General features: G+C 40.0%; 1 protein-coding gene across 2 annotated transcripts in view; it reads right to left on the minus strand.

The window, feature by feature from the left end:
- The window catches only part of ODAD2 (outer dynein arm docking complex subunit 2), a 177,998-nt gene extending 164,298 nt beyond the window's left edge, over window positions 1-13,700 (minus strand). For both annotated transcript variants that reach the window (XM_037037218.1, XM_037037217.1), the window contains exons 1-3: window positions 13,668-13,700; window positions 9,366-9,626; window positions 2,696-2,853 (exon numbers count right to left, since the gene is read on the minus strand). In XM_037037218.1, the coding sequence (XP_036893113.1) occupies window positions 2,696-2,853; window positions 9,366-9,589 (382 nt within the window). In that variant the 5' untranslated portion in view covers window positions 9,590-9,626; window positions 13,668-13,700. The remainder of the gene's footprint in view (window positions 1-2,695; window positions 2,854-9,365; window positions 9,627-13,667) is intronic.
- Between the last annotated feature and the right edge of the window lie 256 nt (window positions 13,701-13,956).

Genomic DNA, 13,956 nt, shown 5'->3' on the forward strand with positions numbered 1-13,956 from the left:
CTTCTTGAACTCAGCTTTACTCTCAAGATTTCATTCTTCCTCAGGAAAGCAGCTTTGGTGCACAGGAGAGCCTAATAGGGAAGAGTAGGCAAGAAATAAAAAGTGACTGCTGTCCTAAGGTACACAGCTAAATCCAATTAAAAAAGAGAAGGGGAAAGACCACCTTCTCACCTCACAACAACGAACAGTGGCAAAGGTCTGGCCAAGATGGAGGTGCAGGTAGAAACCCTTCGCTTCCTGACACAACCAAAAGGAGGATAACCACCAAGCTAAAATCAATAAACAACCAAAAGTGCCAGAAAATCAAACTGCATGGAACTCTGACAACCAAGGAATTAAAGAAAAAATCAACCAAAACAACCAGACTTGGTAAGGTGGTGGACTGCTTCGGCTGACTCACAAAAACCCGTGGCCTGGGCTGGAGGGGCTGGCTGAAGGCGAAACTGAGACTCAGAGCTGACCATGGGCTACAGTGGCTGCTGTGGTGGGAGAAGCTCGCAGTCTCCCAGGAGAGCTGGAAAGTGCCCCACAGCGGAGCAGGCAGGCAGCACTGTTCCCTCTCTGGACGCTCCCCCACGGGCAGCACCACAGTGCAGCAAAGAGGGTTGCCCTGCCTGGGTGAATACCTAAGGCCCTGCCCCTTACAACTTTTCAGCTGCACCAAGACAAAGAAATATGGCCCAAATGAAAGAACAGATCATAACCTCAGAGAAAGAACTAAGCAAGGAGGAGATTGCCAACCTATCTGATGGAGAATTTAAAGTCCTAGTAATCAAAATGCTCACAGATCTGATGGAGCTTGGGCGAAAAAATGAAAAAAAAATAACAAAAACAAATGAAGGATACACAAAGTGAAATAAAGCAGAAGGTTCAGGGAACCAAGTGACAGGAAGGAAACCAGGACTCAAAACAACGAACTGGAACAAAAGGAAAAAATAAATATCCATCCAGAGCAAAATGAAGACACAGGTATTCAAAAAAGTGAAGAGAATCTTACAAATCTCTGGGACAACCTGAAACATTCCAAAATCTGAATAATAGAGGTGCTAGAAGGAGGAGAACAACAGCAAGAAATTGAAAACTTATTTGAACAAATAATGAAGGAGAACTTCCCCAATCTGGCAAAGGAAATAAGACTTCCAGGAAGTCCAGGAAGCCCAGAGAGTCCCAAAGAAGTTGGTTGGAAGAGTTCCAAAAAGGAACACACCAAGGCACACCATCTTTAAGTTACCCAAAATTAAAGATAAAGAGAGAATCCTAAAAGAAGCAAGAGGAAAGGAGAGAGTTAACTTCAAAGGAGTTCCCATAAGACTATCAGCTGATTTCTCAAAAGAAACCTTACAAGCAAGAAGGAGCTGGAAAGAAGTATTCCACGTCATGAAAGGCAAGGACCTAGACCCAAGATAACTCTGTCCAGCAAAGTTTTCATTAAAATGGAAGGGCAGATAAAGTGCTTCCCAGATAAGGTCAAGTTAAAGAAGTTCATCATCACCAAGCCATTATTACATGAAATGATAAAAGGACTTCTCTAAGAAAAAGAAGATAAAAAATATGAACAGTAAAATGACAATAAACTCACAACTATCAACAGATGAACCTAAAAGAAAAGAAAAACAATAAAAACAAAACCTAAGCAAACAACCAGAATAGGAGCAGAATCAGAGAAATGGACATCACAGGGAGGGAGTTCAGTGGAGAGGGAGAAGGGAGGAATGGGGCAAAAAGGTACAGGGAAGAAGGAGCATAATTGGTAGGCATAAAATAGAACTGGAGAGATAAAAAATGGTATAGGAAACAGAGGACTCAAAGAACTTATATGTACAACCCATGGACATGAGCTAAGCAGGGAGAATGCTGGAGGGTTGGGGGGCAGGGTGGAGGGTGGATAAAAGGGGAAAAATTGGGAAAACTGTAATAGCATAATCAATAAACACACACCCCCCCCAACACACACACACAAAACCTGGGGGAAAGAATGATGAGAGGCAGAATGCAGGTACCTTATGCCTAGGACCAACCCACTGGTCTTATGATTCCGAGAAAACAAAACATAGATAACATCATTAGGTATTTTTCCTAAGAAATATTTAGAGCACAATGATAACAGGCAATTGGTCACATTCTTGTTTGGATGTTAGCAGACTAGACAAGAATGAACACATTATATACCCTTAATAAAAAGGGAAAATATTTCTCACTGAATGAATGTAACTATCACAGCACTTGTACAATCTATAATGGAAGAGCAATGAGACGAATGCAAAGGGAGATTATTAGGGACTATCTCTGCTGAAGCGAGAGCCTACATTCACTTTAAACGAAGGAGGTCACCATCCATCCCAGCAGTGTGTGAGGGGAGAGTGCAGTATGGATTCTGGTCTCGCGTGTCAGTCTTCTGATGTGGACTTTAAAGGCTATAGGCCTCAGGTCGTTCCAGAAGCTAAAAAGGCTCTCTTTAAAATTAGAAATCTAGAAGCTTACTACTGGTAATATATTAGGCCTTTCATTTTAAAGTAGAAATTTGATATCAGCATAACATTTCAGCCAAGTAAAATTAATGACATTTTTATGAAGCTGAACATATTACTTTTTACCTTTTAGGTAACAGAACTTTTTTCAAAAGACTGTAACAAATTATTTGCCCCAAGATTATGTTTCTAAAAGTTCAAATCACAGATTGGAGTGTAAACATCACCTTCAATGCATGCTTGTGCTTCCTTCAACTTTGTATCTTTGGCAATATATAACAAGCGTGACAGCTGCCCAAAGCTCCTAACTTGAATTTGTGGTGCAGAAAAAAATAGCAAAGGCTGTCCATTTTTATCAGCTTCTTCTGATGTGACTGTTGTTTCACTAAAAATGAAAAAAGAAAATTGAAAGCTTAGGGTTACCTGGATGCCAGCAGGAGTTAAATTTAAGATATTTCAGCTAATTATTCCCATGTGTCATTATAAAACAGAGAATATAAATACCTCTTGTTAGAAGCTCAGTTATTTTCCCGCTTTCATCCACACTCAGGACCTTAAATCCCCAAATTCATCAGGAGTCACAGTGAGCAACATGATATGCCCAGAAAGAAAATGTTAAGCAATTTCTTAAAACACCTACATGAACTCAACCAGCCTTTGTTTTTCTAACAATGTGTTTGACATCTTTTAACATCACTGATTCTACAGAACCACTCATGTTTTGAGGATTTCTAACGTTATTTTATTTACGCAATTTTCACACCACAGCAATTAGCGGTTAGAAATCTTCTTGGCTACTCTGTGTTGTTTACTAACAAAAGAGCAATGAACAAAGACAAACTAAATCCTCTCTGTGGATTATTTTTTCCACTCCAAACACTTTAATTAGGTTTACTTTGGGATTTTAAGCAGTGTTTCTAAATGGGCTCTTCCTGATCAGAAATCACTGGCCCTCCTAGATTTGTGTTTCCGTCCATTTTAATGATTTTTTAAGTTGGCAATTTAAAACCATTACGATTTTTATGGCAATGATGCTCCTATAGATTTCAATCACTCACAACATTAAACTGCCTAGGTTTCTCACTACATAATGGTATCCCCAGGAAAACTGCCCAAATCTTAAGATTTAATCTAACATTTTAAATTGTAAAGCATATAAATATATGTGAAGATTAGTGGTTTATCAGAAACTGTAAATCTGATGGACTCAGACTATCTACAACTAATACTATTTCACTAGAACAGAAATAAGAAGATAGAAACTGTCAGAGTCAGATTAATGGCTCCTCCCAGTTGTTCCCATCCCGGCCCCCAAAACCTGTGAATAGGTTACCAGTATAGCAAAAGGGACTTTGCAGATGGATTAAGGTAAGGATAATGAGATGGAAAGAATACTCTGAAATATCTAGGTTGTTACAATGTAGCCAGTATGGGTGCTTAGAAGACGCAGGCAGAAAGGGTGAAGCCAGAGAAGGTGATGTGAGGATGGAAACCGAGATTAGAGAAATGCCGAGTCCCAAGCCAAGGAAAGCAGGTGGCCTCTGGAAGCTGGAAAAGGCAAGAATGAATTTTCTTCAGCAACCAGGAGAAACAGGACTCTGCCAACATTCATTTTAGCTCACAGACTCACTTTAGATTTTTCACCTCCAGAACCATAAAATAATAAAGCAATGTTGTTTTAACCCATTGAGTATGTAGTAATTTGTTATAGCAGCAATAGGAAGCTAAGACATGGGCTTTCATAAAGTCTCGCCCACTGCTCTGTCCCAGTACCTCACACAGTAAATACATAGAGAAACTTTTCCACCAACATAATAGGAATAAATGAAGGAAAAAATGGTTTTAGACTTGCCAGTGATGTGCATTGTGTACAAAATGTGTATTTTTTTAATACATCTTTTGGAGTAATGTCCTTAGGACTGAGGTTTCTTAAAGGCCTGGAATCAGGGCTGAACACCAGTGCTAAGTGGTTAGTGAGAACTAAGTTATAGGCTGAACAAATGCCAACAATATCAAGCTACTAACTTGAGAACGTGAAACTCCTTGTGGAAAAAAGGGAGAACTGAAGGGCACAGGTGACATTTTTCATTGCTCCTACCAGCTGAAACCTGTAACTTAACAGAGCCAGCTATAAGGACAATATGGAAGAGGTTTCAGTTTCTGGGTTCACAGTTCCTCACACCTGAAAAAAAAAGAACTCTTAGAAAGAAAAATGCTACACCCACCTCATGAAGGTCAAGAAGAATGTGCTGTAAATGAAATCCACTGACCCAATCAAGAAACTTATAAACTGGAATTGGGGGAGGGAGCTAAAAATACTCAGGAGGAAAATGTCTTATTTGTTTAGTACCCAGGGTTTAGGTTAGTGTGCAGAACATTGTAATTACTTAATAAATGTACATGTAAATAGTTATATAGGACATAAGTCTATAGAATTGAGAAACAAATTAGTAATTCTCAGGGACGAAAAACAAAGAGCCCAGTAACAAAAGTATGGCCAGAGATCTTATACGATGACTCACAAATTTTATCAAAATACATTATTTTAGCTTGGAGCTCATGTAACTCAACCCTTCATGATCTTAGCCAGACAACTAAGGACAAGTATGACCGTGAGTGACTTGTGCATTACTGTGGGGAAGAGGGCCACAAGCTGTCCTGACTCCTCATCTGCACAGAACCCTCGGCAGCATATAATTTTGTCCCAACTCACATATGTCACTGAAACAAAGCAGAGCAAGATTCACTACTAAAATATTGCAATATTAAAGTGAACATGACTCAAAAATTATTGTTCTACCAGACAAAAAGAGAAAAGAACAGGTAACATTTTCACAAAGTGATTCTGAGTGCTTAACCAATTTACAAATTTCCAAGCTAGATACTAAAGAATCAGAGCACCCCAGCTGTGTGTATGGCCAACAGATGGTGTTACCGTTGAGCGGTGTCATCTGTCTTTAGTTTACAGTGGATTTGGGCTTCATTCTGAGGTGTTTCAGGAAGATTATTAATCTCATCCTGTTGGATGAGAACAAAAGCAATTGAAAATGGTAATAAGGAGACCTATGATTTCCATTAAAATGAAAGTAGAGATACTCCCCCCACCCAAACTGAACATGGAGAGACGATGACAAATGTTATTACAGGTTGAACAGCTGCACACTGGGAATCATTCTGAAGGAAAAGAATGAATCATGCAACATGTGCAAAGCACCGGGCCTATGCACTCAGTTAAAACCAACCTGCGAAAAAGGCAAGGAGAGAGCTGATGAAATGTAAAACCTTTTCAGTGTGCGACTCAAGGATCGGTTTAAATGTCACATGCCAAAAAGCCTAATGAAGAAGGCTGATCAAATTTTTACTGACTACTGCAGAGAGTGCATTTGGAAATACACAACATTAAATGAGAAGTGAGACCACAAGTATAAATATATTCCCCAAAGTATCTGTAGAGATCAACAGAAGAGGCGATAACTTACCTACCTAAACAAACTTTCAGTGAAGATAAAAGTGACTTGGTTTTGCAAAGGGGGAGCTGAGAGAATGTACAGAAAGAAGAATCTGCTTTTATTCTAAAACATCCAAAGATATCCTATTTAGTAGAAAACACAAGGAGATTCAAAGCCCAAGTCCTTCATAATGACTTTGGCCATCCACCTGTATTTACAGGCATAAATTCTGTATGGAAAAAAGTTTCCCTCTTTTTTGTGTATGGTATAACTGCATAATCAGTGTGCTAAGGGCCAGCAGCTAAGCAAGAAGAGTGGATGGAAACCAAGGAATAAAGTAGTTGGGGCTGTTTTACTAATACATTCTTCTAGTCATCAAGACATCTCTGTGTCACCCCACTTGTTAATGTGGCTAGGCATAGTCAATTCCAATTTCCTATGGGTTGTTGATGGTTCTTTGGTTGGATGGGTGGGGGCACACAGTGGAACAAGGGGTGTGATGAAGACCTTGACATGAAAGCATTTGGTATTTTCCATTATTACCAAAATCTCAGCTACAGACTTCACCTTCTTCCGGGTAATCAGTACCTACCTAGTTTTAACCAAGCCACATAGGCATGTTTGCTTCAAATACAACAAGCACTACCAGAGCCTTTGCATCCCTTCCAACATCAACAATGTCATCAATAAAGGTCACAAACAAGAATGAAGGGCAGAAAACTTGGCCCAATGAAAAGCTGCACTGTAAATTTGTCAGAGGAAGACAATCAAGAGGTAGTTGGTTCAAAACATACATGGTGTCAAAACACCAAAACATCCTGCTTAAGAGGGAACATTGTACATAAATACTGCATGCAGAGATATATAAAGAAAAGAGAAATTGGACAAGGATACAGAAATAATGGTACATTTGAGGTGTGTAACAAACCCACCTAAGGAGGCCTCAGATGTGGTCATGTTTGTACTTGGAACATGAAATTAGTGCAAAGCCAAGACACGGTGACAATCTTGATCCCCTTCTGACACCTACTTTAAATCTATCTTTGTACTAAGTTGTTCATGTTTTTGACTGTTTTTGCTGATGAGTTTACCTTTTAAAGGTTAAAAAAAAGAGTGCACAAAACTGCACTGAACTGGGGTGGGAGCAACAATGAACAACAAGCTCTACAGCAACAGGATGGATTAGAGATAAAATACATCTTTAAAAAAGATTTCATGGCTCCCTTTGCTGAGCATCCTTTCATATGTCTCTGGGCCCTCTGCATGTCATCCTTGGAGAATTGTCTGTTCAGGTCCTTTGCCCACTTTTCAATTTGGCTGTTTGTCTTTTTGGAGTAGAGTTATGTGAGTTCTTTAAATATTTTGGAGATCAAACCTTTGTCTGAGCTATCATTTGCAAATATATTTCCCCATATAGTTGGTTCCTTTTTCATTTTGTTGATATTTTCTTTAGGTGTGCAGAAGCTTTTTATTTTGATGAAGTCCATTTGTTCATTTTTTTCCTTTATGTCCCGTGTTATAGGGGACATATCAGTAAAAATATTGTTGCATGGAATATCTGAGATTTTCTTGCATATGTTCTCCTCTAGGACTTTTATGGTGTCATGACATAGTTAAGTCTTTTATCAACCTTGAGCTTATTTTTGTGTATGGTATAAGTTGGTGGTTGAGTTTCACTTTTTTGCATGTAGCTGTCCAGATCTCCCAACACCATTTGTTGAAGTGGCAATTTCACTGCTGGGATTAAACCCTAAGAACTCTGAAACACCAATTCAAAAGAACCTATGCACCCCAATGTTCATAGCTGCATAATTTACAATAGCCAAGTGTTAGAAGCAACCTAAGTGCCCATCAGTAAATGAGTAGACCAGAATAGTGTGGTACATTTACACAATGAATAATATGCAGCAGAGAGAAAGAAGGAGCTTATACCCTTTGGAACAGCATAGATGGAACTGGAGAGCATTATACTAAATGAAATTAGCCAGGCAGTGAGCGACAAATACCATATGATCTCACCTATAAGTGGAACTTGATCAACAAACAAACAAGCAAGCAAAATAGAACCAGAGACACTGAAATAAAGAACAGACTGATGGTAACCAGAGGGGAGGGGGAGGAGGATAAGAAAGGAAAGAATGGGAAAGGTTGTCAAGGAACATGTATGTATGAAGGACCCATGGACAAAGCCAAAGAGGTCAGGATTGAGGGTGGGGGTGGGAGAGGTGGCGGGGAGGGGATGGGGGAAAAGCAGACAACTGTACTCAAACAACAATAAAATTAAAAAATGAAAAAAATGAAAAAATAAAAATAAATAAAAAGATTTTAGAATATTCAGAGAAAAGGTAGAGCATGATATCAGAACTAAAGAGTTCTTGAATTGCAGTTCAAGAAAGGTTTTACAGTTCTAAAAATAGAATTCTGAGTTTATCCTCACAAATAACCCCAAAGGGAAAAAAGGAAAAGGCATTTATAGGAAGTTTTGGCTAATTAGGGAACTGTTCTTGATATGTCAGACTTTAAAAATTCATATGTAGGCCTGGCTGGCGTAGCTCAGTGGATTGAGCGCGGGCCTGCGAACCACACGATGGCAGTTTGATTCCAGTCAGGGTACATGCCTGGGTTGCAGGCCAGTTCCCAGCAGGGGACTCACGAGAGGCAACCACACATTGATATTTCTCTCCTTCTCTACTTCCCTTCCCCTCTAAAGATAAATAAATAAAATCTAAAAAAACATTTTAAAAAATGCAGGAACTCTTACCTTTTAAAAAAATTCATATGTAAAACTAAAGATCAGAATGCCTGAAGTGGAAAATAAACTGAAGCTGACCAAAGCAAAATATGAATATATAAATTAATATATATTTATCATAGATAACTATAATTTACATAATATATATTTATTTAAATGTATATAAAATTTATAGTTTAGCTATGTTCAAAAGCAATAAATTAATGGCTTACAGAGTGAAGTAGAGTAAATTTTCCTTTATCCCAGATTTGTAAGGTTCTCATTTGAAGATAATATTTGTTAATAAGTCCCTCCCTTATATTGAGCAAAACTTGCTATTCTCCCTCTGTCACTCCAGAAATTGACGGATTTAAATACTAGAAGGTATGTCTACCTCGGAGGTCATAAAAGCAATGCCTAGGGGCATCGTGCAGGTAATACAGATGAGTCGAAAGGCCAGAGAGCAAACGACAGCTAGGGCTGGGAGTGTGGCGTAGAGAATGCATCCTCTAGCAAAAGAAATTCAAATTCAAATTGAAAATTAGTGTGTTGGCCAAACAGAACATCCTAGATTTCACCTGAGTGATTCTGGTTTGCAGTTCTTCAGTTAGATGATTTCTGAGACTCATAGATGTTCACCGACTTGCCCAGAATCCACAATCAACAGAAATGTGTACAATGAAAATATTCAATTCCAGAAGCAATGAACTGGCTTACCTGACAACATAACCCAACTCGAATGCTGAGGGGTCCAAATCGGTCTTCCATTCAAGTGGTTCTACAAAAACGTATTTTGCCTCTTGGGGATGTTTATAGATAAAGCTCTCTATGAATATAATAATTTCTTTCAGTATGGCTTCATTGAGAGGGGTAATTTCCAGGGTTCTACCTCCATATCCAGCAGCAGTCCACTGCGCTGATCGCGTCAGCGCCACGCCCATGGATCCAACAAAACCAGAGGCGAGCTCAGCACACACTCTACACCGGAGCAGAAAGAGAAGAGACAACAGCGTCGACCTCTTCACTGGAAATTTTTTCATTTTCAAGATCTTAAACTAGTACTACCTAAGCAACATTAAGCTTATTCATCTTAGGGGTTGATTTTTTAATTACCTAATTGCTCAAATCAACAGTTAATTTTCATTAAACCAGCTCTCAGTAAAACTGACAAGTACTTAAGGGTTTTCCAATCTCTGTCTGCCTGGAAATGAATACTTCTTTCTCATTTCCCTGGGCCCAAATGGAAACAGAAAACCCCAAAGTGGAAAAAAGAACTGGCCTTTGATTTGCAGCTCTGCTGTGGCTGAAGGGAAAGTGGGCGATGTGCTCCTCTGGGCTGGGCCACACATTCTTTCAAGCTATGCTATGAATTCTGTTACCCCGACTTTCTTATCATCATTGCATCAGTGCAAAGATGACTGATGAGCATGATGATTCTGGAAGCTCTAAGAGTCCCCCAAGTGCCTTAGGAATTAATAGGAAATAGAAGAAAACATTATTGTGAAATATAATTTTAATTTTCTGTAAAGATAGGTATACCACATATTGATCCTTTAAACCAGAATATTTGAGCAATCCAAATACTGTGCTCTCTGCCCATATTTTATTGCAATTTATAACTTTGTTAAGAGCAAATGTGAGAAATGTAAGAACAAAAGACAATCTTTTGGGGGTATTTATCAAAATTGATTACCCAAACAGTCTGCTATTAATATTTAAAACAGAAATTCGAATTAAATAAATTTCACTTTGGCTAATTTTGTCTTTAAGATTTTTAAAGAGATATCATTCTCCCTAACATTAAGTAAGAACCAGGTTACAACACAAGTTCTGACGTTGATTCAAAATGGATATTACTGACTTTTTTCAGACAATTTATATGGCTTGTTTCCTTGTTTGTAATAACATAGACCACTCAAAACCTTCCAGAATATGAGAAGAATGGTTATAAAGTGAAACATAGAATATAATTAGCATCCCCCCATTATTATTACAAAAGCATAGACATAGCAAGATTCTATAGAAATGACTTGGGGATTTTACTTTGCAATCCAGCAACAGGGACGTCTGCATCAGCGGGTCCCGTGGGGCAGTACCACCCGTTGAGGAGCAATACAGATATACTGTACAGATGGCTCATCATCAACAGGAGAGGACAAGAACATCGTTGGCATTTAGTGATGAGGGTCAAGAATGCCAGAGGTCCTGCAATGTCCAGGACGGGCCCCCACATGGAAGAATTCTGCTACAACATCTAGGTATCTAGCAGGTGAAAAACTTCAGATAAGTACTATGTCTCCACTTCACGAAAAATCACAAAGTACTTTTTCACAGTTTTAATGTACACTGGATTTTCCAGGATTGCAACTATCACATAGATGAGAGGAAGGTTGTACATACATTGTGTTATATGTAACTTTACTAAGAGCTCAGCATTTTGGAAAGTCACACCACTGATGGCTACACTAGTCACACAAATTGAGTTTCAATGACATATCTGTATCAGTTTCTCTTAGAGCTACTACATTGGCAGTAATTCTATGTAAGGCTGGAGGATCTGACTACTTCATTATTTATTTATGCTGGTACTTTAGCACAATTATTTTTCTTATAATTTTCCTTTACAGTTAGGTTACTGTCATTATTTAAAACTATGCACATTATCTAGAGGATTATTAGCTATAATTTTGTTTACAAAATAGCAAAGGAGGCACCATAATATATTTGCCATAAAAGGCTAGTATTGCATCAGATAGGGTTGAGACATGTATTTATGTACATGTATATATAAAGTGCTGGTAAAATAAAACATACATAGTTAAAGTACAAATTTATTTTGTGCATTTGCTTTGGTATTCCAGGGTGTTGTTTCTATCGGGAGATGCCAAACACAGAGACAAGAACTGATGAGCATGTGTGACACTCTTAAGTTTCCCAATATTGTGAGAATCAGTGCAAACTAAGAATACGTGCAAATATTCAATAGCTTTATCTTACACAGAAAGACTTAGGCAGACGGTTCTGTTTTTAATTTAAGTGTAATACTTGTTTTGGTGATCTTATAAAGCTACAGTGTGCGCATCATTCCCTTCTGCTACCTTTTTCAAGAAAACTGAAATTACATAGATTGCATATATGAGGGGGTCAAAAAACTGTGGTTTGTTTACACAATGGAGTACGGCACAGCAGAGAGAAAGAAAGAGCTCCTACCCTTCATGACATCATGGATGGAACTGGAGAGCATTATGCTAAGTGAAATAAGCCAGGTGGTGAAAAACAAATACCGTATGATCTCACCCATAAGTGGAACCTAATCAACAAAACAAGTGAGCAAACAGAACCAGAGACAAGGAAATAAAGAACAAACTGGCAGTGCAAAGAGGGGAGGGGGAGGGGGATAACAGGGGAAAGAAGAGGAAGGGCCAAGTCAAGGAACATGTATAAAGAACCCATGGACAACAATAACAGAGGTGGGCCAGGTAGGGCAGTGGAGAGTAATGGGGAGAAAATGGGGACAACTGTAATTGAACAACAATTTAAAAATGTGAAGAAAAAAAAAGACTGTGACAGTCAACATATCACATAGCCACTCCCTGGAAGACACTTAAAGAGCTAAGATATACAAAAAGTTCTTCTTTTCATCATGGTAAATTGTTTATAGAAATTTAAGTGTAACATATTTGAATCTCTTTAAATTGTTCTTCTCAATCTAGTAAACCAGGTGATTCAACAAAACTCATTAGCAAAGGCTTAAAAAAAATCTCAGGGGTGCTATGACCACCCCAAAGAAGAGGAGATCATGTATAAAAGACCTTAAAAATATTAAAAAGATAAGTGCTTTGCAGGCCTAACTGAATGAGTTTTTAAAGAGAAAACAGGGTAATATGGTGGTTTTTCATCTTAATTATGATAAATTTCTGATGGCTTAATTTAACAAGAAAACCAAAACTACAGCACCTATTCAACTAATTCCAGTGGTGTTCAAAAACAGTCAGTCAATGTAACTCAGGAAAAAAATACAAAAACACTTTTTATCAAGTCAGGCTGCTCCCCAGTTACTACTACCCATTGCCAGTCCATGTGTCTTTTTGGCCTAAGCAACATGGTTAAAATGAACGCAGGTGCATACATAGTACATATCTTTCAGTTTAAATAAGATGTTAAAGACGTTTAACAAGTAAAATTAGGCCAAAAGTTTCTGTGCATATGTGCGTTTCCATAAATTGAGAATCACTTTGCCCTCAATTTTCTCTACTAACCTAACAAATATAATAGAATTTGTTTCCCTAAGGGTCAGTTACAAGCTTCCAGTTACATTAATAAAATGAATACATGTTAATGTATTCATTAATAAAATGAATACAATAAAAGAATTCAGTTTTGCATAAAGAAAACTGAATTCTTTATGAGGCTACGGGAATGTGAGCATCCGCTCTGAGATCTAGAAATGTGGCTGGTAACCTCGACTGGGGGTCACCGGCATTCTGAAAATGATAAAGCTACTCAGTGAGGCTTCCAGAAAAATTAAAATTTCAGAACGGACGCGAAAGGCGTCCGAGTTGGAGGATAAGTGTCCAAGGGCGGGGGTGCGGGGACACGCGGGAAGGGGCAGGCAGCGTAGAGAGAAGAGGAGGCAAAGCTACAAAGGGCGAGGAGTAAGGCAAAGGGGGCGAGAGAGGCAGAGACCCAGCCTGAGACGTAGTAGAGAGAGCGAGTAAGGAGACGGGGACGCGGGGAGACGAAGCAGGAAATCCCTCGGTCCCGGCAAATGCAGGAGGTCTTCGGAGAGCCCGGGGCTGGACGCGGGGTGGTGTGAGAAGGGGCGGAGGTGGCTCTCCGGCCGAGAGAACTGCAAGAGGGCTAGACGCGCAGAATCGGGGTGCGTTGAGTGGCCCCCTCTTCTCGAACCACGCAGAGGGCTGCAAAGACGCCAGCGCGGGCCGAGCGCAGGCCGCAGACCCGGGCTCCCGGGAGGGGCGGGCTTCTGGGGGCCGCCCTGCGCCCGCGCCCCGCACTCACCTGCAGCGCCCAGCTCCGCGGCCGCCCGGCCAGTGCGCGCCCGGCGGTTGCTAGGAGCGAGCCAAACGGCCGGCGCCCCGCGAGCGCGCAGAGCGTCGCTGCCGGGCGGAGGGAGGCTCAGGGCCCTCGCTGCGGCGCCGAGCCTGCACGGGAGCCTGCTCCGACCGCGACCCCGCACTCCTGCCCCGCCCGGCCCTTCGGCTTCTCAGGAGCCCTGCCAGCTGAGAGCTGCGCCCCGCTGCTCCCTCTCGGGGTCGCCTCCCAGGAAACAGGGTTTTTCCTCCTCCTT

Source organism: Sturnira hondurensis, unplaced genomic scaffold (assembly GCF_014824575.4).
Source record: "Sturnira hondurensis isolate 20B ecotype Veracruz unplaced genomic scaffold, ASM1482457v3 Scaffold0022910, whole genome shotgun sequence".
Classification (NCBI taxonomy): domain Eukaryota; kingdom Metazoa; phylum Chordata; class Mammalia; order Chiroptera; family Phyllostomidae; genus Sturnira; species Sturnira hondurensis.